Below are 27883 nucleotides of genomic sequence, written 5' to 3'. Positions count from 1 at the left end.
AAAAAATTGTCAAGTGTTTGCATGAATCAAATTATTTTGTAAATCGATAACACAATTATGAATTTAATAAATACTCAATCCTCATGATCATGATATTAAAATATCAGTGCATAAAGAAATCAGATGGCGACTTTTAATGCAACAACACAGAATGTTGTGCTAAGTGATGTGACACTTGTGTAAACGTTTATTCCTAATTCCTAAATCAATCAACCGATATCACACTTTAGTTCTATTACTTGTTTCCACATGAGTGAAGTTATCAGGATGGCTGGTCATCCGGAAATCTTTAACTATATTAAGACAATGCTAGGCTTCCCACTACAAAATCTACACACACACAATATATATCTCTGCAGGCCATGCGACCTGTCACTTAGATTTCAAAAATCAAACATGGTTCTAGGCAAAATCTCTACCCTCCATTCCCATTCAGCACAAGTGAGGCAATTATGGCAATTACCTAAGATTTTCTAAACATATAAAAGGAATCAAAGTACAAATATGGTTCAGATAACATTTGATCATGTTAAATATCTTCTTGAAAGTAAAGAAGCATTCTTTTAGTATGCAGAATTTGTACACTTTTTAATTACCAGTACATAGAATTTTTTTATGCGAAACAATACTCCAAAAATCTTCTGTCATAATATTTAGACACAAGTCTTGTATTGCATCCAATAATCACTATGGTAGAACATCAATCACACAGTTTTGCAATTAATTAAGCCACAAGAAAAAGCCCAAAGATTTTCCAAATGTGAAAAAACACCTGTCAATTTTTTTTTTTTTATTTGTGGTTTACAGTAACTTTTTGAAAGTGAAATTAACTAATCGCTTGAGGTTGGTCACTTACCTTCACTTTGGGAACAACCCTTTTCATACATTCAGCATTATGATCTGTAAGCAGTTGTGGAAGACTCTTAATAACACTTATTCTCTGTACTTCCTGACCAGAGCTGGGAGAGCAATGAACAGAAAAATTAATCAAATTTGTAGGTGTAGACTCTCTCAACATATGCATTCATGTTACAGATCTCGACATGTGATGAGCATTAGGACCAAGTCTGCATGAGCCCAAATGTGTGTATGAATGGTCAAGTCAACATGTGGTAAAAATAACTACATGGAGAGTTCCGTCCCAGCAGAAGGCAGGTCTAAATCAGTATGTGTCAAGATTAACATGTCAATGAAGAACTTCGTGAAGCATCAAACGCCAATCAAGACAAGGTTTTCAGTTCTTTGCCACCACCAAGGAATGTCAGAGACATGGCTCTGAAACAGTATTTGTTATGTCAGTCAGTCAACCTTTTTGAATCTGAACAAGGAAACAAAATGATGACCAACAAAGATCCCAATATGTACATTGTATGAATCAAGTTTGAATGACGACTGTCAATGTATGACCAAGACAAAATCAAAGAAAGCTTAGAAAGAACTCCCATGTGCTGAGAGTATTGGAGACACATTAAAAATAATTACTTGTGCTTGAGATAGTGATGGAAAAGCTGAAAACTAATAATGCAAATCAGAAAATAAATATGCACAGATTTGAATGTAAAATTAATGAGGCCTGCGCAATGTAACAGACCATCTATGTACCAAGTTTTATTAAATGTGATTGGAACCAAAAAAAATTACGTATTATGCTAATTAGGGAATTAATATAAACAGATTTTAACCCCAAACTAATCAGGTTTGTACATTGTCCTAGAGCATCTTTGTATTAAGTTTCATTGAAATGGAATAATTAGTACTTTAGATATCAGTGTGATAGCTTAAAAGTGGTTAATTATGCAAATTATTAATTAATATGTACAGATTTTAACCCACAATTTTCCAGGTCTGTCTATTGTCCTACAGCATCCATGTACAAAGTTTCATTGAAATGTGATGATTAGTACTTGAGAAATCAGTGTGAAAGCTGAAAATTAATTATGCAAATTAGGTAATTAATATGCACAATTATTTACCCTAAAACTAATCAGGTCTCTAGATAGTCCTAAAGGATCTATGTACCAAGTTTCATTGAAATGTAATGCTTACTACTTGAAACATCAAAAGCTGAAAATTAATTAATTATGCAAATTAGGTTATTAATATGCACTGATATTACCCTAAAAACTATCAGGTCTGTCTATTGTCCTACAACATCCATGTACAAAGTTTCATTGAAATGTGATGATTAGTACTTGAGATATCAGTGGTTAAAACAAAAATTGACTACTAGTAATCATTATGCAAATTAGGTAATTAGTAATTAGGCAATTCTTACAAAAACTGATCAAAACCTAGCATTAGTTTAGAGCATCTATGTACCAAGTTTCATTAAAATCCAATGAGTGGTTGTTTAGATATCAGTAGAACAGTCATAAAACAGCTAAAAATCAGCTAATTATCATGCAAATTAGGCAATTAATAAGTATGGATTTTTATCAAAATCTAATCAAATCTGCGCACAAGTTCAGAGCATCTATATACCAAGTTTCATCAAAATCCAATGAGTGGTTCTTTAGATATCCGTGGAACAGTCATGGAACAGCTAAAAATCAGCTAATTATCATGCAAATTAGGTAATTAATATGCATGGAATTTTACCAAAACCTAATCAAATCTGCGCATTGGCCCAGAGCATCTATGCACCAAGTTTCATTAAAAACCGATGTACGGTTCTTGAGATATCAGTGGAACAGACGGACACACATACACACACACATACATACACACACACATACATACACACACACACACACACACACACACACTAACCGCAAAGACTCCCATTTTGTGCTTCGCACATGGGAGTCAAAAATGCAATTGACAAAACTATTTTGATAAATTTGTAGCACCAAAATGGGTGCCATTTGGCCTACTTGAATCATCACGTGAAACAAATGAACATGAATGTGTATTCAAAATGCATGATGTCTGAGTGAGGAAAGACGAACACATACACAGAAGCCAATCCATAAGTCCTTGTTATGGAATTTGTCCAAACAGGGAACAACGTGTTAATACCATTGCAAATGAGATTACTTGACATGTGCTGAGATCTGAGAACACAATATACTAAGACAGTTAATTTGATTATGGTATAAAATATGCTAATTAAACACATTCTACATGACTGCAGAAATAAGCTGTTACTTCATTCTTGATTTGAATGAGTTCCAGGGTAAGTACCTGACAACAATATACTAAAGGATGATTTGGGCATTATAATTATATTTGACAAAAATGTCGAAGAAAAAAAAGAAAAAATCAGAAAAAAATTACTAACATGTTGCCTGTCAAAAAAAAAACACAAAAAAAAATGTTGACAGGTACCTGAATAAGACACTGATGGGTTCAGGATTGAAACATCCAAGATATTTTGTGGTAGAGTGAATTTTAAGAGTAAGCCAAAATATATCCTGCTACTACAGTTAAACCCCACTAATGAGATGGCATCTAAAAACGTGTATTATAATCTATGATTACACTGCCATTAATGTGTTTGCTCTTATTAAAAGTGCATGCACTAATGTCAATATTATGAATATGATAATATTTGCGCTTTTTTTAGTCCATTTCCTTTTTGTACTTATCAAATATGCTATATCCATAATTTTTTACAGACATTGTAGAGGTGTGGACGGAACAGAAGCAAAAAGGAATTGTTTCACATCGGGCTGTACTTGTAATGGAAATAAATAATTTTGTTAGCTTACATGCCACTTTTAATGGAGGTGCTATTGTAGCACATTATGGTACATGCATGTCTTAGCTTACTTTTTTTATCAGTTAATCATTCATATTGCATTTTGCCAATAAAACATTGCATGCTTGGGACTACAAACATGTACATGCTGATACATGTAATAAAAATAATAGAGCCTGGATATGAATTGATGTCTGTGCCCTCACACAGGTTGAACATTTGGCGTAATGCTAGGCAATGATTCAGTACAGACAAGAATACATATTCAAATGAGTCAACCTCTCCACCAGCAGCTTACTATATCCACACATCATGGTTCGGGCTACTATGAGTGAAAATAAACTCCAAATTGCAAATTTTATCAGGCCATAAGACAAAGTTAGTTCAAATACTGTGGAAAGAAAAGACTCTAAATTAATTTTTGCAAATACAGATGCAACATTTGCAATTTACCACTGAATGCGTTAAATATAATTTCTAACTATTCAAAAGGAATGTTTTTACGGAAACAAAGCATTTTGAAAACTATTTTCTGCAATTTTAGATCTCAAATTAACTTACAAATTTGACTCCATATGTTGTCTAGGGCTGTCAATGAGTTATCTAATCTTCTAAGGAAACGTATACAACATAATAGCAAATCTTGCCTGACAAGCCACTACTCAATAATCCTCACTTCAAAAACTAAATTGAATGTGAAGACTTTTAACACCATGAAATATGAGATTAATTCTTTTATTACTCCAGGCAAAATATATGTTACACACAAAATGAATAATGACATAATTGCTCACACATGTCGTCTATTAAATCACTTTCAGTTTTGTACGTAATTTGCAAATCTCAAAACAATGGAAACATACATAGGGGATTGAGGAAGGGGGTTAAAGTATTTTGTGTTACGTAATACATACTTGTATAAATAGAGTTAATATATAAAATCTAGTATTGTAAGTTAATGAAAGAATTTTCATGAAACGAGAGGGGCAGGGTGAATGAAGTGATGAAATTTGGTTGAAGCAGAGTAATGTACTCAATTGTTATATTTCTTTTCTTTTTACCAGATTGGAGACGAGACATACAAAATGCTGCACTGCCCTCGGCAAAGTGTAGTCATGCACATGTCTTATAGTTTTCAAACAAAATGACTTGCTATGATTTATCCATTTCACGTATACTTCCTCTATAATAAATTTGGACACAGTCAAAGGTAATATACTAGTATTTCTAAAATGTTTTTCTCACTACCATAGTATTATTAAGACTTGTTTGTTTCTTCCCAATGGGAATACAACACACCACCTCCCCATGAAGACAGCTTTGTAATCATCAATTAGTTCATGCACCCAAAGAACAGGAAAACATATAGTGACTATAAGAAGCTACAGTGTTAAAAAGCTTTCAAACAGTGATTGCAAAAAGATCTATTTAAATCCACCCTCTAACCTTTTTGAGATAGGGTGTTTATAAATAAAATCAAAGTAAAAGTAATTTCAATTGAGGGGGGGTGTATATTTCTATAATATGATTGACACCCACACTAACAAAAGCAAAATTAAATTGCCACATTGGTAATGCACATAGTATTGTTGGTAATATCTAATATAGGCAACATAATGAATAGCTTGGTGTCTCTGGAGTAGGTCATTAAAGGTTACACTCGCCATCTATATCCCAACTGACATTCTACCTTTTATAGAAATTAAATCAAAGCAAATCCTTCAAACATAATCAATCCTTCACTGTACCTCAAGTTTTCCTATGTGAGGTGACAAAAGATGATATCTTATTGAATATTTCATTACTAAATTGGATGAGTTCCTAATGTCACACAAATAAAGGAATAATTAAACCCTCTGGGGGGTTCTCGACTATATAAGATTGTTACAATATAACTAATAAGAATATTTCGTCAAATCTGTTTCACGGATTATCACTCATTGTTGAAAGCTGTGGCAAGCATGCCATTATTGGACAAGAGACCGTCTTAGGGCTGGTTATAAATGGAATAAGATTCCAGGCTAACAGTTAAGAATGTAAAAGAATAACCACCAAAAAAATACTTGATATTATACACATGTATAAATTGTAAAAGGCAAGCCACAGTCATCCCATGTGCAAATTTTGCGTAAATAAACAAATGTACATATATGACAGAGACAACTATATTAAACACAGCATGAAGCACAGACTGTGGCGTTTTAAGGTTGATATTAAAGTGGCAATAGCTGCAATTTTGAACATGTTTTTTTTAAAAATGTAACTACATAATGATGATCAAATATTGTTTCCGACACAATTACATTGACAAAGTCATTACTAATGTTACAATGCTAATTTCAAATGAAATAAAATGCAATGTCAAAACTGATGGTCGAGCAGTCACCATTTGAGATCGGTCACGAGTTATGAATCCTAGAAAATTATAACACATAAAGCACACTTGGAATTGTCACATAAAATCACCATTAAAAAGCCAACAGGAAGGGATTTAGCCTCTCAAGCTGGAGACTTATTTGACATTTTCCCCATGGTAAGTTTTCATCCTGTATCATAAAGTCTCAGGGTTCACTTGACAAAACTGGATTTTAATAGATGCCGCCCTCTTTCTTCCTTGCAAGTGATTTAATGTACTACATCAGTATATAGTGTATATGCTATGCTTTCAGAGTCAATATTTCAGTGATGGCCATTACAAATGACCAATAATGATGTAAGAAATTTTTTATTAAAAATAAAAATGAGAGAAAAAAAATCAATAGTTTGATAGATTACAATAGTATACAAGGCTTAGATGAGTGAAAAAAGTCGCATGAAAGCATGACTGAGATATTGACAAGAACAATTCAATAACATAAGAAAATCATTCCATCCTAAAATAGAGCTGTGTTCTTTATTTTATCTGCACAACAAATTTTATCTCCATAACAGACAGACGAAAGAATGGACTGAGACTTGGTGATATATTTTCATTATTTGTGGTTAGTGAACAATAGCATAAAATCATACTGTAAATTACAAGTCAAGGAAATCTGATCCTCTATTAATGGCAGCCAACTACTATAAAAAAAAGCAATTGTAAAACTAGACATACCTAGTAACTTTTTTCACAATTTTCTCCATAATAAAACTCCAAAAACCAAAAATATACACATTTCTTTTAATATTACATCAAATACTGACCAGGTCAATATCCTCAGACTGTTACAGCTTTAGATTACATTGACAAATATTATGATGTGAGATTCATAATTAAAAACTACTTATGTAAAAAAAAATAATAATACAGAGCATGCGGAAACTGATATCATTCTAATAATACAGGGGAAAAAGTAAAATACTTTATGGGGTATCACTGATGTGATTCAAACCAGTGTTCACTGCACTAAATCCCCTAGCAACATGCCTGAGCATAGCTTCTATTCGGACACCAGTATCAATGTCTTTCCTGATCACTTTACAGAGACTCTTAGAAAGCTACAGTTGCTATGGCAATTGTAAAATGCAACTTAGTGTCTAGTTGCGAAATTCGTAAATCCATGTCCATTCATTAAATCCCATTTCCGCCTATCAATAGTTGAGAAGTTGTTTCCATAGTAACCAAACAATTTTATCCATTCTATCCTTGGCCTTGACACAAAGCAAATTAACAAAAATAACACTGTCAATAGTTACATACATATTAGATGTAAGGCCAAGTAGTGTGATTATTGAAGCTGTTTGTCATGTACAAACACCAGCATGGATTCACATTTATAGCTGGTTGTTATGGCTGAACTGTGATAATGTTTTTATCCCGCTGAAACATGCATACAGAGAACAGGCAAACCATGCTAATGAGTTGACATCTTAATATATGTTCCCTGCTTATATTCCCATTACCATATTTGCTCTTATTGGAATTGTTGAGACATAAAGGTTCAGACAATAGCCAGAAACAAATGTTTCACATGTGGTTGCACTTGTAATGCAGACAGAATAAATAATTTTTTTTATGTATGGAAAGGCACGTCTTGAAAGACTTTGTACATGTAAATATAGACTGGCCTAGCTGTGGCAATTTTATAATTGTTTTTCTTCGATCGTTGTCCGACGCAACCACAACTGGTCGACTCTGCAGCATATCCATTGCTATTGCTTATTCATGATATGCAATGACATTATGGAATCAGGTGAAAAGAAGGCGTGCATTAGATTCTATGCTTCAGATCATGTATGCGTGGAACCATAGACAGTATAGTAGGAAGGACGCACGCACAACTGAGGCTAACATCAAAGTCAGACTCTGGATGCCCAACGCAAGCTGAGCTGGAATATTCTAATGAGCAAGTAAACAATGACGTCATATTTACTTTGATGCGATGTAACTACTTTCGTATCAAACTACAAGTATCTCTCCATAAACAAGTTGTTTTTATTCTGGAATACGCATCTTTCAAACACACAATAGTTATCAGTTGTTCTCGTGACTGTGGTTCACTAGTAAATATTACTTTTAATATATATGTTACCGGTACTGTGTAATTGAATAAAACTGAAAGTTAGTTTCAAATGGCAGTGATGTTTCCGTACATGTTCAATAAGTCTGGTTGTAGCTAAATGTTATATTCAGTTTGTCGCCCGTTTTCGACAAAATATTTGAATATTTTTGTTTTGATGATGCATGAATCTTCTTAAAGATGTAGTAGACTTAACAGGAATGTTATAATTAGGCTTGATATTTTCATATAAGAATTGTCCTGAACTATAGTAAACTATATATTTTATTAAAGCCCTTGTTTCACACTTCCTGAAATTCTGGGACATTTTCGAACTAATTCAATGGTGGTCACGTGACTACTAAGTAAATAAACAAAAAATATTATTTAAAAAAATGAGTACTGCGCGAAACTGAAACTAGTTAGATGAGTAACAAACATCGTAATGTTAACCATACAGTGTCCCATCCAATTGGGTAACAAGAGTTATTTTCATGACACTAGCTTGAACTGTTGGACCACAGTCACCGAATTACACCTAATTTATTTTGAGTTTAAAACATTATTATTCGCCAACGGCCATTGTTAAAGATAAAACGCTCTCACTCGCATGTTTGACACTTTCTGGAGAACATCCTGTGCAAAATTCAAGCGAATGCGATACCCAGGGCACGCAGCGTACTCGATAATGTAGTTCACTAATTAGTCTGTTTTCATTTGGCAGAAATGGCAAATAACCTTTCTACTGAACAAACTGGCCAATATTTTCAGTTTGGGACGTCGTTTGAGAAAAATTTTACACTCGGGCGAAGGCTATACTTCTATTTTATAGATTGTGTGGTTCAAATTACAAAGTGATCAAGCGTATCGTCGATATTCAACGTAAAACAGACTCCAAAGCACTGACGAGACTAGTTTGCCTAGATAGCGCTGTACAGTTACAAAAGATAAATTACGTAATCCTTTGCAATTTTTAATGTAGGCCAACTGTGATAAGTTTGAATCGCCGCACGTTTTCTACACAATGTGCATTGTAGATGCAGGCGTGCTAGCTGGAGATGAGAGATAGAAACAGCTCGATCAGACAGAGCATGTGCTTCACTGTTCGGTTGAGCGGCACTCGGGTCTGGCGTAATGATTATTCAATTGTATTTATATCTCAGTTTCTTACTGGATAGTAAAATTTAGTTGTGATAAATAATTTGTCGTTTGAACATTTAAATTTGGAAGTGGGATCCACAGCCATGCTGTATGTCTTCCTCTAATGTCAAATCCCTTCGCTGCAGCTTGGGCACCGCGATCGCTGAAAAAGTTTGCTATTTAAAATGTAGACATCGATCAGTCTCAGCGATCCTTTTGCGTCAGCCATCTCATCATCGTCACCACGTGACGATAATTTCCTTGCTTATGCACTTCTTGGCGCTTCTTCTAGTTTTTCAATGTCTGAGCTACATGTAGATAAATGTTGCACCGTCACAACAGTATTGTCGGAGTCCAAACTTTTACTGGGCTCATACCAAGATCGATGGTTTTTTTTAGACGAAGTTTTGCTTCTTCAGACATTGGAGTCATATTCTTCATTTTTGGTCCCTTTTGGAATGATTGCAGTGCGTGCGCTGTTTCCGTTGCTAAGTAGGCCAACTTATGCAAATTAGGTCAATATTTATTGTTTGCATTCAAAGCCAATTATCCTGAAATCAAAGTGAGCGGGTCTGCTGTTATAAACACATATCCTAACTTTTTTGTTAAAAATGCTTTTTTTTTGGTGTACTGGTTACTATTTTGAGTGGGAAACAAATCCATTACATGCAGATAGACAAATGCCACCAAAATAGACAATAAACAAAAAATGTATAAAATAGTGACTGTTAAGTCTACTACATCCTTAATATGTTATTTTTCACCGACTATGCTCGTTTTTTTTATTGTTCTCTGTCTCGCACTTTTTAAAATAGACTTTGAGTCCGTTGTCCGTTTTCACTTCTTTCGCCATCTTGACTACATGTTCAGTCTTTCAACCGGAGTACCCCGTTTTCATTAATAATTTGAACAAAATAACTCAAAAACTTGTGTTTAAATGTGGCACAATTCTCTTTATTATGTTATTTTGTTTCAAATTGTTTCGAAGGGTTTGTTGACAATCAAGAAAACACAAATCTCTACTACTTTCCAGGTTGCTGATCGGGCTTTGAATCACACACAAGGTTAACATGAATGACTGTGTCTACTGCGTTTCGATCTTCAACACTATCATTTCCACTGTCACCAAAAACATGAAAAAACATCAAACAAATCATCTACATACGCGTGAACAACAACCGCCATTTTGTAATATATTTGCAAAGACTTCTACACTATCTTAGGCGACTCTTGTCAAAGAAATCACACATTTCACGAGAGTTCACGACTTTCACCGCCTAGAATCATGCATTTTACAAGAAATCAAATTTTACAAGAAATCGTTTATGTAAGCGGTTAGTTTAAAACAGCTAAACTTTTTTCCAGCCCACCGTGTTACAATAAAATCACTGGGGCTACTTGTCCTTCCTACTACCGTAAAATCTGTATTATAAGCCGCATCCCTAATAGAAGTCGCACCCATTCTTTTTGAATAATTGAGAACCAAAAATTCATCATTTTCCATATGTGTAGATGCTCTAATAAAAGCCGCATCCCACCTGTTGCATTGTACCATTTTAATAGAAGCCGCGGTTTCTAATACAGATTTTACAGTATACTTTCTATGGTAGAACAGATCAGACTAAAAACTGCCTTTCTCATTGGTTGCACTTACAATTCGTGCTACTCATTAGCATATTTATCACTAAAAAACATGGTTACAACTATAGAGGGCGAGGAAGAACAGACCAGATGTAATTCGCCTCAACAAATTTGTTCTAGAGGAATTATTGTATAAAACAATAAAATTGCCACACTTATAACCGAATTAATCTCAGCATTCCCTTATGTACAGGTTTGATCACTTGTTATAGACTCCAAATGGACATTGAATATATAATTATGTTTTGGACAACTAGCAAGAGCTTAACATTTGTTAGTCTGTGCTAGGGGACTAGACGGGGTCATAAAAACGGGTCATATTTAGCACATATTAGCCTGTACTAAGCGTTTGCACACATTTATATAGCACAGGCTAACGTTTTTGACCTCTTATCCCATGCAAAGGAACTGTGTGCAAACACAACTAATTTGGCAGGGATTCAAAGAAACAAATGCCAAGACACATAAATAACATACAGCTATGTAATACAATGTCAGCAATGTTCCAAACAATTATACTAATATCAAACGATGGAAACACTAACTCAACTGTGCATGTGGTAAAGCTAACTGCAAAATAGTTAAAACTTTGTCATTTGCAAAATGTTATGCTTAGTGTCATATACATGAACATTAATACTTTTCCTTTTCCTGGAGGAAATAGTAAAGTTGCTCAGTACTAAATATGCTTAGAGAGCACTACTACATTTTAGAACTATAAACCAGGTTACAAACAAGTAATTGCACAACACAGCCTCATGCATGACAAACTTCTCAGACATACACTGGTGTAATTACAAATGGTTCAGTTAATTTGAGTTATATGTGTGTCAAATAACTACAGAAACAATCCACATTATCAAGAATGACAAGAACTGCTTGACCATCAGGATTTCAATATCTGTCATTATTACTACAAATAAAATTGTGTATACATGTATCTCATGACTTTGTACCAACCAAGTATGAAGAACGAAATTAGTTCACTTCAATTATGATGTCAATTAATGATCTAAAAATGTTGAACTTGTTTGAGTGAGAACTAACAAATTCTATAGAAGTTACACTCTAAGATCATTCATAAAACTTAATTGAATTCTTAAGTACTAATGAGACATATTGGATAGTGTGGATAGGTGCAAATTGCAGGAAATATTCACACAATCAATTAATAAGCCAAAATGATTACCAACATTTGGACACACTGAAAATAATTAAAATTTTTGTACACATTTCCCATACTTCATATAATAGTGGAATGAACCAAATAAAGCATAGGATCTCAAGGTACAACTTTAAAATAGAACAAGAACATGAAAGACTGTCCATTGCCAAGGACGATAACGTATGCAAGTTTTGTTTTTTTTCGCATTCTAAAACTAAAATTCACTGTCAAGAGTCCACCGCTCATGGACATAGATTAGTTGGATAATGTAGGAGCAGCAAACAACACTATTTAATAGCCATAATAGTCAAAAAGACAAGCTAACAGGTTTGGCCTATTTTATCGACTCATGCGTTTTTCAAAATCACAATTAATCTAGTAAGTTTTACTGGTTAGTAGTGTTAACGCTCAAGGTGAATTGACAATAACAATGGCAAACTGGATTTCTATTGTCACCTGTGTTATTGTGTGTGTACTTATTGTGACAACAGAATTCCTAAACACTACACAGTTACACGTTGCACAACTGAGAATGAGGGAAGAGGAGAGGAGAGGGGGAACTAGGGTAAAAAAAGTTGTAGAAAAAAAAACATTTTGCATTTTATTGTCAGAATGAAGACACTCGTTAAGTTTAACTGTTGCCACAATAGCAATTGTCTCAACGTGCTAGAAATACACCTAGCATGGTATGTCATGCAATTTATACAGTCCTTTACACATGGCTGCCTCCATTTATTATGATCACAGTTAAAGTATGGGTCTGAGAAAGGGGTGCAAACACATGCAGAGCCAATCAGATGCATCATATCAATGAGAAAAGCAAATACATCTATGAATGATCACCCATCAATATGTACTCTACCCTATTATGGACTGTTATAATCAAAATATTTTGCACCAAACAGAAAACAAAGCCTTGAAAATGAACCTCAACAGAAAAAAAAAGTTAAGGATGCTGTACACGTTTTTGGTAATGATTTTCTAAACTGATATTTTCACTTAAAATATTTACTGAACCACACAAAGCTATATATTGATGGAAAGCTTATTTCACACTGGATATGAAATCGACAAGATAGTGTGTGTATGGACGTGTATAGTCACCTGATCTCTGTGTAAACACAGAAAGCCATTTTCGGTAAAAAAATAATTGAACCAATGAATAAACAAATTTAGTGGAACATTGGCAACAAAACAGTTTTTCAGACGACACTCACCACCATTCCGCGTTAATTGAGATATATATCGACATGATAGTTGGAGAAGAAATAATAATTTAGCTATCTTGAAAAAACAATGCGATCTGGTTCTTTCCGGTATTCAGAAATTAGAGGGGATAGAAGTCACAGCGAGTGCTGAACTGAATCGGGAGATGCGATCGCTTAGGTTTAAAGTTGTCTGTCGATCGGGCGGTGAATTTTCAGTTTGTTTGCTCCGTTATTATTTTGTTGATTTGTAAAATAACCTGTTCACCATAAATCGTGTTTTCCGTTTTTTTAGTTCCCAAAACTGTTGACAAAATTAGTGTGATGATTCTTTTTCCATCTTCAATGCGTAATACATAGTACCGGAACAACTGCTGGCGGGGACTACTGCCGGTATCTTACATTCAGTTCACTTTCTATATCATGTATAACAAATCTAACTTCATTGAATCCGTCAAATTATTTATTGAGAATGTGAAGATAAAGAAAAATAAAACAGGTAAAACAAGGATGCTCACACACACGCTTTTACAGCTGCTTGTCTCGGGCTTTACGTGTAGCCATGGTGTAGCCAAGTCCGGGCCAAAGTGTTTCACTTCCGACTCATTGTGGTCGGAGTCCATGACACGTAATTTGGTCACAAAAACTAAGTCTGCCATGTGCTCAAATTTTCTACCTTCTGTTTATACCTCCATGGTCTGATCAATTAAATCGTGAAAGGTACCTTCCATGATTAAATTTTCACAATAATCGCTTTACATACTGTCGATGTTCTTCTCAAAATTTCCTTGCATTCGTTTTCTTTCGTCACTGTCATAGTCGACCCCAAGACTGTTTCATAGTCGACTGCTTGAAGAGCGAGAAATTCAACGAAATTAAATTTGTGGACGATCGTAAATGGAGTGCGTGTAACTTGTACCTCGGACTACTAATACAAAAATGTACTAGTCTGAGCTTGTACTGAATGCAAGAGACTGTTTATATTTGCTATGGGTGGTGACTATTATGCAAATTATCTGTATATTATGTCTTTGGCTGATTAATTAAAACATAGCTTTCAAAACAATGACATGTGCTTTTGTTTTTAATTAACAATCAAAGAAAGCTTAGAAAGAACTCCCATGTGCTGAGAGTATTGGAGACACATTAAATATAATTTGAAATTACTTAGCTGAAAACTAATTATGCAAATCAGAAAATTAACATGAACAGATTTGATTGTAAAACTAATGAGGTCTGCGCAATGTAACAAAAACTCTATGTACCAAGTTTAATTGAAATGTGATTAGAACCAACAAATTATGAATTATTATGCTAATTAGGGAAATAATATGAACAGAGTTTTACCCCAAACTAATTAGGTTTGTACATTGTCTTAGAGCATCTTTGTACTAAGTTTCATTAAAATGGAAATTAGTACTTTAGATATCAGTGTGAAAGCTTAAAATTGGTTAATTATGCAAATTGGGTAATTAATATGTACAGATTTTAACCCACAATTATCCACTCTGTCTATTGTCCTACAGCATCCATGTATAAACATTCATTGATATGTGATGATTAGTACCCGAGATATCAGTGTGAAAATTGTAAATTGGTTAATTATGCAAATTAGGTGATTAATATACACAAATATTTACCAAAAACTAATTGGGTCTCTGCATAATTCTAGATTCATTGAAATGTGATGATTAGTACTTTAGATATCAGTAGAAAAGCTGAAAATTAATTATGCAAATTAGGTAATTAATATGCACAATTATTTACCCTGAAACTAATCAGGTCTCTGCATAGTCCTAAAGGATCTATGTACCAAGTTTCATTGAAATGCGATGATTAGTACTTCAGATACCCGTGGAAAAGCTGAAAATTAACTAATTGTGCAAATTAGGTGATTAATATACACAAATATTTATCCGAAACAATCAATCTCTGCATAGTCCTTGAGTATGTAAGTACCAAGTTTCATTGAAATGTAATGCTCACTACTTATATCAAAAGCTGAAAATTAATTAATTATGCAAATTAGGTAATTATATGTACTGATATTACCATAAAAACTATCAGGTCTGTGCAGTGTCATATGACATATATGTACCAAGTTTCATTGAGATGTGATGATTAGTACTTGAGATATCAGTGGAAAAACCGAAAATTGACTAATCATTATGCAAATTAGGTAATTAGTATCCACGGATTATTACCAAAAACTAATCAAAACCTAGCATTAGTTCAGAGCATCTATGTACCAAGTTTCATCAAAATCCAATGAGTGGTTGTTTAGATATCAGTGGAACAGTCATGGAACCACTAAAAAATAGCTAATTATCATGCAAATTAGGTAATTAATATGCACAGATTTTTACCAAAAACTAATCAAATCTGTGCATATGTTCAGAGCATCTATGTACCAAGTTTCATCAAAATCCAATGAGTGGTTCTTTAGATATCAGTGGAACAGTCATAGAACAGCTAAAAATTAGCTAATTATCATGCAAATTAGGTAATTAACGAACATGGATTTTTACCAAAACCTAATCAAATCTGCGCATTGGCCCAGAGCATCTATGCACCAAGTTTCATCAAAAACTGATGTATGGTTCTTGAGATAGCAGTGGAACAGTCGGACACACATACACACACACACAGACACACAGACACACTAACCGCAAAGACTCCCATTTTGTGCTTTGCACATGGGAGTCAAAAATTGATTTTTACACCCTATAAAAACACTCAATTCACTTTTTTTCTTACTGAGTGTTTGCTCCTTGTAGTCCAGCATTGAAAAATACAAAAAAGTAGAATTTTGGGTTTCAAAGCAAAAAAAGGTGTACAGCATCCTTAAGTGAACTTTTATTAGAACTAGCATGTATTGCCAATACGTTGTAATTACACCTTAGCCGAGCATTGATGTCAATGTCACATTGTCAATGACATTGGAACAATCGACCTATGCCGCAAGCAGACAAAGGCTCAAAAAATATAGTGCCCTTCATAATTCGAGGTAAACTTGTAATCAACTTCAGTCACTCAAGTTCACAAGAGAAAATATAATTTTATGATATGATTATTAAAGCGAGAGGGTTGTCACCTGCACACACACAGGAATTGAGTCCCAAACGACGATAACAACACACGCTAAAAACTCTTGGATAGACGCTTATTTGTAAACAATGACACGCTATGACCATCTGACGTATGCGCAGGTGATGACTCCCCTGCTTTAAAATACTGTGATAGATAAATAATAAAAAAAAAGGCTCAAATAAGTAAAGCCTGACTTAAGATATTAAAAATAGTTTTTACAAAATCGTTTGCAGAGAAAACACAGCATTGCTTATTCTGACCACTACTAATACAGCCTACAGAGTAACAGAATTCCAATATTAAGAAGGTTGGTGAGTTTTCAAGGACAGTAACCTCTACTCGAGTTCCTGAGTTATGTTACCTGGGTGTCCCCACTGGTTTGTCAGAAGCATATTATGATTCCAAATACCAGTATTCTCTCCACAAAGATGTCTTAGCATGGTGACTGTCTCTTGAAATTTCATGATTAAAGGTCCATGTGAAGATTGCTGCAATAGAATACTTCCTAATGTTGGGGGGAGGGGTGATCGCCCCTCTCCCCCGCATGTTCAGAAAAACAAATCAGAAGTCAGAAAATGTAAAATCTAAGCGGCAATATATTTTACTTTCACTTGGAACATAGACATAACTTTTTTTTAATTGTGACAACTAAAACAGAGGATGTTTTTTTTCAGTTACTTTTCCTCTGACTTCACAGAAAGCCAACCCTCATCCAACCACAACCATCTTCCTTCAAAGAAAATCTGGGTCATGTATGTGCTCCTTATCATTGAATAGTTTACTTTAGGGTGAGACCCAGGTTTGTTGACTCTGTTGATCTCTGCTACCTTTGGCATCAAATCAACAAACAAACCTTTTTACTGTGTAAAATATTTGTAACACCACAGAAAGGTGAGCTGAAAATATACATATATGTTTCCAGTACTTTCTTAGTTACATATCCGTATATATTTGGAGGAACATGTAGGTTTATAATGAATGGACATCCATTGAGTGTTGTAAACAGCTTCCTATAAAGTTCTGGTCAAAATGTTCTAAGCTTTTGAATAATTATAGTTTAAAAAACTGTAGAGTTTTCAAAAAACAAAAGTTGAACTGCTTCTTAGAATAAAAATTAGCAATTACAGAAACATTAGATGGCGTAACTGGTGTACCATTTATTGTCAGGAAACAAACTTCCTGTTAAAACATAATTACTTGTGATGTGTCATGGCCTAAAAACAAATTGATAGGACATCAACCTTTATATAACAAAATTTACTGTACTTCCGGATTGCTTTCAATATTTGGAAGATACTAGTATCAGAAACTGTTGGTAATACCCTGTGGTATTCTGATTGGTTAATGGCATTCTTAACCTATCAGGTCAAAGGGCACTCTGGTAGGTCAACTCATGACTGAGTGTTCTGTAACATTCTTTCATGATAAAAACAAATCTGAGGTATACATATATTTCATAGCAAACCAAGAAAAACCTATCAAACCATAACTAAACAAGCCATGCATGGCACAGTCCCCATTAGTAATCAAATTCAAGATATAATGTTTTGTTTATAGTAGTATAGTTGGAACATAAACATGTCAGAAGTATGGATCCAAAAGATGATGCTTGATTATGATGATTTTTTAACATTAAAATATATCTTGTATCTGATCGTCAAATGAGTACTTGTCCATATTGAGAGAACTAAAAACAGCACAATTTTGTGATTGTCCCAAATTTTAGAACAGAAGCCAATTAATTACCAAAACATGCCAAATAATTAGGCGAAATTTTAGAGTTCTTACGATAGGAAACTAATGAATAATACAGCACAATTAGTATAATAAATTGTGTGAAGACTTTGCCCATGAACTATCAAAGTTACTCTACCATAAATAAAGATCGGTGTGATCAGTATGAACATGAGCCTATACACATATGATCCAACACACAAAAAAGTAATTTTTGGCTTATAAGCACTTTTAATAGAGCAAATATGGTACACATTGATGCTATTTAGTTCAGCCAATTCGCAGCAGGAATGTTTAACAAAAGATTTGATTGTTTGATGTAAATCGTTTGATGCAATTAAATGATTCAAATAAAGTGTTGTTTTGTTTGAATGTTTGGGAAGTTAAACACTTCCACAAACAAACCACAAGTAACAGTAAAGAATTTTGGATATTTATATTTATTGTTCACAGTTATAATTGTTCATTAAAAGTTAAATTTTCACTTCAATTTATTACTCATTATCGTAGGGGTTCTAATTTTGATGATGAGAGAATGAAATCGATAAAAGCCGATGTTTTGCGCTCACGGTCTAATGTCTGCGTTAAACACAAGATATTGTACACTGCTAAATATTTTCTACCAGAAAATTTGTTTCAGATTTTAATTAGCACAGTAATGAACAAAATTTTGTTATTTATTTTGAAAACAAAACTAGCAGCCTGTCAGCATATACATGTAGCTCAATCAGTCTAGCCATTTTCAAAATAACAATAATATTCACTGAAATGAGAAGATTGAGTACAGTAAATGGACAAGTCATTGAAAATGACACAGTCTCTGTTAATAATTTTTCAAAGTGACCTTTTATGAGCTAAACACCAGACATGCACAATAAATAGATTGATTAATGAGTAGCAGAAGAAAGTATGGTTAGTATGGTGGTAGGTGACAATAGTAGTGTTACAGTTCTGGCTGGTGGGATAGCGACCGATACAAAACACAAATTTTACAGACATGATACAACGTACTGGATGCAATTTATTTGTGTGTTTTTGTGTTGAATGAGATCAGACTATGTTCTAACAGAAACTCATCAATCTTATAGAGAAATCAAATCATTTTGACAGTGGTCCATCCTAGGTACCTAAAGACGACAGCAGAGCTCAAAAAGTGATGCATTTTTTATTTTAAAATGTTGTAGCAATGTAAATCACTTTAAGATTTAATAGCCAAACATGTCTACAGTAGTTAGAGTGCTGCGACAAAGCATACATTGTTTTTTAGGGAAAAGATAATTATTATGTGCTATGTATGCTAAGTAAGATGACAGCTGATTGACAAGCACTATTAGTGTAACATATTTAATGACCTCAGTGTTTTCACCTGATGAGCATCTTGAAAATGATCAGTGATTGACAATGTGGACTCGCGCACCAACATTCTATTCAGAAATGACAAACATGCAATGAATGGCTCTGTAGAGAAACTCAAAATGACCATCAATGATCACCATGATCTTGAACTTAAACTTATGTGTCAAGACTGAAACAAATAGTACAATTCAATGCCGACTTTGAACTGTACATACAATAAAATCAGACAGATAACAAAATGATGTGCATGGTACCATACATACATGTACCAACTGTTTTTATCTTAGTCAAACAATTACTGAGAAAATGGCTGTCAATCTGTCATCTTTGATAGGATAAGAAAGACATCCCACAGTTATCAATTAATTTAGAACATTGTAGATTTTAGACCGCTAAATTAATTTGAGAGACCAACACAAAGCAGACACTGAGACAATAGCAAGCAAGTCAACTGTGAAATATCTGGTTAGATTCCAACAGGTTTTATATCTTTTCTTACACTATCAGTGGCATGCCTGCTATTCAGGGGATAAAAATAGAGCCACAATGTGCCACTAAGCGACTGTTATTTATAAAACCATGGAGGTGTACAGGTCAGCATACAGAAAGTAGTCGAAGCAGGAATTGAATTTAGAACCAGTTACAATAGAGGACAATATGATTTAACCTATTAACCATTTTTTTTGCTCTATAAATACATTCTCAGTTCACATATTTACATAACAAAAGTTTCTAGCATACTAAATGTATTTCTATATTCCAGCACAATATTAAGCATCCATGTAATTTCCCCGATTACATAGAGAATAAATAGACATTTAGGTTAAGAAACAAAAGACAAATTCAGGGTGTACCCAACATAGACAAGGGTGATTATCTAGTGACCATGGTACAAAACACAGCACTTGTAAATACATCAGGTAATAGGACTCACCTCTGCAGCAGTAGTAACAGTGGAGGCAATTAAACATTGGTCACCAAGCACACAATTTTAATTCAAAAAAAAGCTCCCAAGAAAGCAAACCTGGATTATGACATTATATAAAAACACTCAATACTGGCGAAGAACTGTGTCAAAATTAAGGGCAGTGTCTGTACTCCTTGTGAGACTTGATTGCTATTGTTTATATTACCTACATTTCTATGTACCTAATTATTCTCATAAACAATGTGGGCCTTCATTAATTTTGAAAATTATACAAGCCTATGTTTTTTTCTTTGTGTGAATTACATAAAAACAGTAAAGGTGTAAATAAATCTCTAACTCTCTGCAAGAGGCACCTTTGCCCTTTGCCAACACAATTGATACGAATAAGTATGGGAGGGTATAATTTCAAGGCGCAACTGTAAATGGTTTGGTATATTTTAATGTCGCGGCTAACTAACTGAGGACAATGACAGTGGAGACTGAATAAGAAATTGTTCATCACATTCTTGGTTGCCCAGTTGAAAGCATCTGTACAAACATACAAGGGTTAGCAACAGGCTGCAATATGTAAAAGAACGCATACAAATGTGTAAATGCAAAACTCCATGTCAACCAAAGTCATATACACTCCCCTGTTGACCACCATGGTGTTTGTCAAATATAGCGTAAAAGCCACTAAATTGAAAACCATAAAATGCCTTACCTCCCCTCAAAAAATACATTGTACAATATTAGACCTCAGGGTCTATGATTACACTTTGTGACTCTAGAGTGCTAGTACATGTACTTTTTTTTAAAGAGGGAAAAATAAAAACATTATCCCTTGCACTTATTTATTTCATACTTTTCAAATCAAGCAGCATATAGTATTTCTTGTATGTTAACTGGACAACAAGAAAGTTGTATTAGTTGTACATGTATATCCTAAATAAAACAGTCACTATTCCATCTACCTTGAATTTCAAAGTTATGTGGGCACCCAATTTCAAAATTTATAAAACTGCCTTTCCATGAAAGAATAATATTGGGGAATATAGTATGTTTTGATGGGCAAACTCATTAGACATCAAGCATTTGATGCCTCTGTGAAGTTCAAGTCCTGACATGGCTATTTTTTTTGTTTGTGGGACATGTATAAATGGATCTTGCTTGATGTGGACAGGAGAACAGTGGTACCAGCATGTACACATTGACAATTATATGGATGAGTAACTGTGCATGATTGGATCAACTATAGTAGCCAAAGTAGTAAAGTTCAAAATAAAATTTAAGTGTATACCTCCACTGCTCAGGGAAGGATGATAAGTTCAAGTAGACATTATAATGAAAACACTTGAGCCTGTTCATTTGCAGACATCTGTCTGCTGCATTATTTATCACCCAAAACCGTGAAAAAATCAAAGTATTTTTTCCTTTGTGGTGTACAATAATTATTTTCATTATTTTTCTTCACAGATTTTATTTCAGAGTATTCAAGTGATGACCCTGCATGACACACTTTGCAATCTATTTACTTTACTGAGCAATGTTATTGATAGAGTGAGCTGTGTTAAAAAGGTGTGGACTGTCTTCTAGCCTCTCTCAATGACAAACTAAGGAGGGTACAACAATTCCGACCCTTATATTACTGTTAGTGTTACTAAACTAAACATTATTATACAAGTAAATGGACTATTTTGGTCTGAATGATTCTAAAGCTAAGACTGAAATTATGACTGAGTAGCAAACTTGTTTACACATTTCCACTGTACTGTCTCACATTTGACAGATTAAGAAGCCGTACGGTTAAATCATGTAAACAATCAGTTATCCAAATTCATAATGTAATAACGAATAGAAAATAAAGTGATATGGTTAATTAATATGCAAATGTTGGTCATTATTATGCAATATTGATGTGTTGTTTGTGACATACTGATGATGCTTTTCATCTAAGTTTACTAAACAAATTTTATTATCCATATGCATTGACATAAGGCATTATTTTCATACTACCTTTAGGTTATGAGTATGAGATTAAGTTCAGAAACTATTGCTACGTTCACACGACAGCATTTTATCAGAGCCCAACGGCTCGAGCCAGCTCGAGCCAGCAAAAATGGCCGTGTGAACACGTTCGGCTCGAGCCAAGTTCGGCTCCACTAAACCCTCGGGGTTGAACTCCGATAGGGTTGAGTCCCAACATGGCTCCAATCGAAATCACGCCCTCAATCATCATCTTCAAGTAACCTCTAATTTCAATAATGGCGGAGACAACATCTTTTGTAATTTCACGCAATTTCCGGCTTGACGAAGAGGTATGGGTCCTAATATACAGTAACAAATTATTGTGATAGATTGATAGCTCAACGGGAAACAAAAAAATGGCGTACGAAATTATGCAACAAAAACTTGAAAGAATGACTGAATGGAAACCGTTTAAAGAAACTAAAGATAAAAATCGTAGAAGTGATCGTGGTACGGTGACGTGTTCCTGGTAGGTTTAGATAATCTCTCTATGATAGATAGAGAGAATCTGTGATTCTTCCTAGTAGATTAGTTATCACTACAGTTGAATAGTTACAAAATGGTAATTTTGTAATACAATAACTTGAGCGAATAGGCTGTATTAAACGCATTTTAGCTGCCGTATTTCCTGTTTATTCGAGATACTAGTACCTAAATCATAATACCAGTCATTGTCTTTTCTCCCTCCATGCTCAGGCTCTTTTTTCTCCTAGCTCAACAGCATCGTACCATGTAAAGAAAAAACACAAGCACGACACTAAAATCGTTTTCAGTCACTAATTATTCGAGGGCACCGTTCAGTTCGGCTGTGATCGAACTGAGTCAAACTCTGGCAGATCTCGGCTCTCATTCGGCCCCCGACCGTATGAACGCATTGGAGATAATCTCCTGTTAATCCGTGGGAGGAGCAGTAGTTCGGCTCCGATAGAATGTTGCCCTGTGAACATAGCAATCATGTATGATCTTGGGTTGTGATCACCAGAAGTACACAGCAAGATGATGGTGAGCTTAATTCAATAAATATGATGCAAACATCTAGTTTTGCAGCACGCTTTATTTTTTCTTTACTTAATTCCCTTAATATAAACAAGCCATGCATGGCACAGTCCCTGTTAGTTATCAAATTTAAGACATAAAGTTTTGTTTATAGTAATATAGCTGGAATATAAACATGTCAGGAATATATTATGATGATTGTTTAACATTTAAATGATTGACATTTGTATCTGATCGTCAAACGAGTATTGACAGATATTGCTCTGGAACAGCATTAAGGTAGAGATGCAGTTTATTTGGCTTGCTTTTTAATTGAGTAATTAGACAATGAAGATGGTATTATATATCCAACATGTTATATATTTTCTGAAAGCTTATTATACAAACTTTGTAAAACTTGTCTTTATTTTAAATATCCAGAATGCGTTTTTGATTTTGGGTCAAAAATATGCTTTTTTGGACAAAAGTGGTTTAAAAAAAATTAGCTTAAAAACTTCAAGTCCGTTTGTGGGTAAAATTACATCACTGGATACCTTGGTATACTACTAATTCAAATGCGTCCACTCATCTCTCTAACTGCTTTCAAAGTCGCACAGCATGACCTCAAAGTTCACTCTTTTCTATTTTTGCATAATTTATATATCCATGTTAATTGCGGACTTGTTATTTTTGTTCCACTCGCCGTAATAAACTGTCCGGACGCATTTTGAAGGGGGAACACCTTGTCAATAATGTGTGAAATTTTCGAGGCAATTGACCAAAGCGTCTATCAGCTATTTTAAATTAAAACCCGAGAATTCACCAAAAATAGAAGACGAGAAAAAGGCTAATTTGCATATTTGCGCGTTAAACCGGGAATTACTGCTTTGTCATACTTTGTCATACTTTCTAGACTATTGAAATTGAAAGTTAATGTATAGACATAGACATTTTATGTAAAATCGTTGGACCAGAACAACTGCTCTTGAATATATAAATCAGAAACACGTCATTCATACCAGTGTTTTGGTGGGGTCGGTAAAAACACGTGTCAATGCCCAGTAAACATTACGTCATCTCATGAATTATTAAACAGGGGGCGGTCCTAGGAAGGTGACCTTTTATCACGATCAAAACATCATGGCTTCTCTTCGATGTATTTTCAATAAAAAATCTACGAGAGCCTGTGGTTTACCATGAAGAGTACAAAGTGGGATATTAAATTATTTATCCTCGATGATTTTTATGTAGTATTGAGAACCAACTCCAGGAAGCGAACGCACAATAATGAATAATCGCGTAATCCTAGAATCGAAACGCGAGGCACAGAAGTTTTGTTCAGCGTTTCCAATCCCATTTTTCCCACTGCAACATATTTGTTAAAAGAAATATTTGAATTCTGTTCGTTTTTTAAGAAGGCAATTTTTTTATTTTTTCCATTTTGGTAACGCCTTATTCAGGGATTTTCTAAGACAGTCGCATACAATCAGCGCACGGATGTACGTACAAAACATGCTTTTGTACTACCGGCGACGGTCGCCTGCAAGAAGAGAGCTCCAGCTCCTAACGTAAAAGTTTTAAAATTTCGACCAGTTTTAAATAATTTGTGTTGGAAATTTGACATGTTTTAAGAGTGCAAAATTAAGGTGCATTTTCGAGCGGTCGAATTTTTCTGAATAGAAATCAGCAAATGAAAAAAATAGGAGTGCTAATCAGTGTGTTCGTTAGTTTAAAAAAAAATGGAATGTCCGTCAAATTGACGTAAACTTCCCCATTTTTCACGGAAAAAGCAAAGGTCGTGGCCGAGTTGCAGGCTAAAAAACTCAAAAATCAAAACAAAATCATCAATCAGTAAGTATTATGACAAGGAAAACAAAACATCAGACGCGGAGAAGCGGTCAGCGCGTCAAAAGAGTTGTTAATGTATCAAGTTACCTCTCTCTGTGATTTATTTTTCATTGAAATTATTTGCTTGTTTTCAATTAATTTTAGCGTACCTCTGCAATTTAATTTAGCATTGTCAGTTGTTTGCTTCATTGAATTAAACGGAGTTCGTCCGGTTGCAAACAAAGCTGTCTCGCACCACCTAGCAAAACTTGCGAATGATCGGAAAGTTTGTATCTTCCCGACCCAGTGCAATATATCCGGTTAGAATCAAAGCTCACGTGTCCCTTATTTTAGGGACCAGATTCTGCCGTAAATTCGGGATGGGATTTAGAAAAAAATAAAATAGGACTTTTGAGGTGTATTTTGGCGTCATTTTCGGACATTTTAATCATTCCTGATGCCTAAAATAGAGTCTAAGTTTTACCGTAGTCATGAATGACGCCTATTCAAGAGTATGATGTTTATTATGACTAGCGTGAATGGGTAAGCTTCGTTTCGACAATGAGCTGTTATCACTGTAAACAATGTTAAATTATTCTTCACATGCTCAGTTTATTTTTTGAGAACAATTATTTAAAAATAAAATCTCTCAGTCAATCAGAAACTCGGATTCACGCCTTCAGGGAAAGTCACGTTTGGACGCTCACATCGATTTTGTTTTTCGTTCGGCGGGCTGATGCCTTCAGTGTAGCTTTTGCCTCTTCCGACATAGAAATCATCTGAATCTTCTTTCTACCTCTCTTTCTTTTCACACCACGCATAATGTAATGATAAAAATTAGGAAAAAACGCTGAGGAAATATAATGTTTGGTTTGCTAGCGAGCGATAACTGATTTGAGAATAATTGCACATGCGCGTGAATTGAATGAACTATGACCCGTACAATCTCGATTTGCATATTGTCAATCAAAGGTCCTGTTATTTGATTACTCATGCAAATTAGGCAATTGGACATAAACATTGCCACGTGTGAGTGTTTTTTATTTTTAATCAGAAAATAACCAGCAATTTTAACGGTGTTCTAATAAGAATTCATTGGTCAAATTTTCACAGAATGTTCTTTAGATAAAAATCTATATAAAAAACGAAAAAAGATATTTTTGATTGAAATTCACAAATAAACTGCATCTCTACCTTAATTAAAACAAAATCAGCCATTATGAATATATGTATAATGAATATATGAAATTTGAACATAGTCAGTCAAAGCATGTCAGAGATATGGCTCTAAAAGCCCATTCATTAAAACAAAATGACCACGAGTCAGCCATTCAGAATCCGATCTAAAAAATAAAACAAATTTTTTAGCACAAAAATAGCCACCATTAGGCCACTTTGAAAAGGAACGTCAAACCAATATATCCGTATATCTGTGACATGATGTATAATGAATATTAAAAATTTGAACATAATCAGTCAAAACAAGTCAGACATATGGGTCTGGAAACCCATTCATTAAAATAAAATGGCCACCGGACAGCCATTTTGAGTCTGATCTGAAAAATAAAATGACGTGCATCAGGAGCCCGTAATGTCTAATGTATGTACCAAGTTTGAACGAAATCCATCCATAAATGCCAGAAATGCTTGATATTTGATGATTTTTTAGCACAAAAATGACAACCATTCGGCCATTTTGAATAGGATCGTCAAACCAAAACATCTGTCTATCTATGACATGATGTATAATGAATATTTAAAATTTGAACATAATCAGTCAAAACAAGTTGGAAATATGGGTCTAGAAGCCCATTCATTTTGAATGTTATCTGAAAAACAAAATTATTTGCATAAAGGTCGCATAATGTCTAATGTATATATCAAGTTTGAACAAAATCCATCTGTAAACAGCTGAGAAATGCTTGATTTTTTTGAGATTTTTTAGCACAAAAATGGCTGCCATTCGGCCATCTTGAATCAGATCGTAAAACAAAATGATGTTCATCAAGGTCCGATAAAATCCAACGTATATACAAGGTTTGAACAAAATCCATCTGTAAACAGCCAGGGAAATGCTTGATTTTGATGATTTTTAGTACAAAAATGGGCGACATTCGGACATCTTGAATCAGATCATGAAACAAATGGACGTGCATATGTATGATATCATGTATGATGTATGTGTGAAGTTTGATTGTGATTGGTCCTGGCATTTCTAAGATACAGGTCTGGACGCACGCACAGACGCACGGACACACAGAGGTCAAAACATAAGTCCCTGTTTTCGGACTTCATTCGAACAGGGACTAATAATTTCTATTTGTGTTGTGCAGAAAAGTTAGAGCATGAACAAAAAGGATACAATTTTAACTACATTTTTGGAAATTCACAAATTAACAAGTCATGAATGACACTGCCTTCACTAGTTGTCATTCTAAAGTTGCATGGACATAAATAGGCAAACGTGATTTCTATGGCATTTTCAAGTTTATAGCACTCTCCATTCAGGTCAGCATTATTCTCAGCAAGGAAACCAGATAGCACCAAACCAGTACAAGAGGTAAAATGACAAGGCAGTATACAAATCAGATCTGCAAATATGTAGAGTCAGTGTTGTGTCTGTTTGGATAAACTAGT

The 27883-nt window shown here is 34.3% G+C and overlaps 1 protein-coding gene across 5 annotated transcripts in view; it reads right to left on the bottom strand.

The window, feature by feature from the left end:
* Positions 1 to 27883, bottom strand: part of LOC100370420 (serine/threonine-protein phosphatase 4 regulatory subunit 4) — a 64747-nt gene that overhangs the window by 32293 nt on the left and 4571 nt on the right. For all 5 annotated transcript variants that reach the window (XM_078011837.2, XM_085491946.1, XM_085491949.1 and 2 more), the window contains exon 3: positions 857 to 959. In XM_078011837.2, the coding sequence (XP_077867963.1) occupies positions 857 to 959 (103 nt within the window). The remainder of the gene's footprint in view (positions 1 to 856; positions 960 to 27883) is intronic.

This window comes from Saccoglossus kowalevskii, chromosome 2, assembly GCF_978046115.1.
Source record: "Saccoglossus kowalevskii chromosome 2, keSacKowa6.1, whole genome shotgun sequence".
Lineage (NCBI taxonomy): Eukaryota > Metazoa > Hemichordata > Enteropneusta > Harrimaniidae > Saccoglossus > Saccoglossus kowalevskii.
This window is presented reverse-complemented; position numbering and strand designations above follow the sequence as displayed.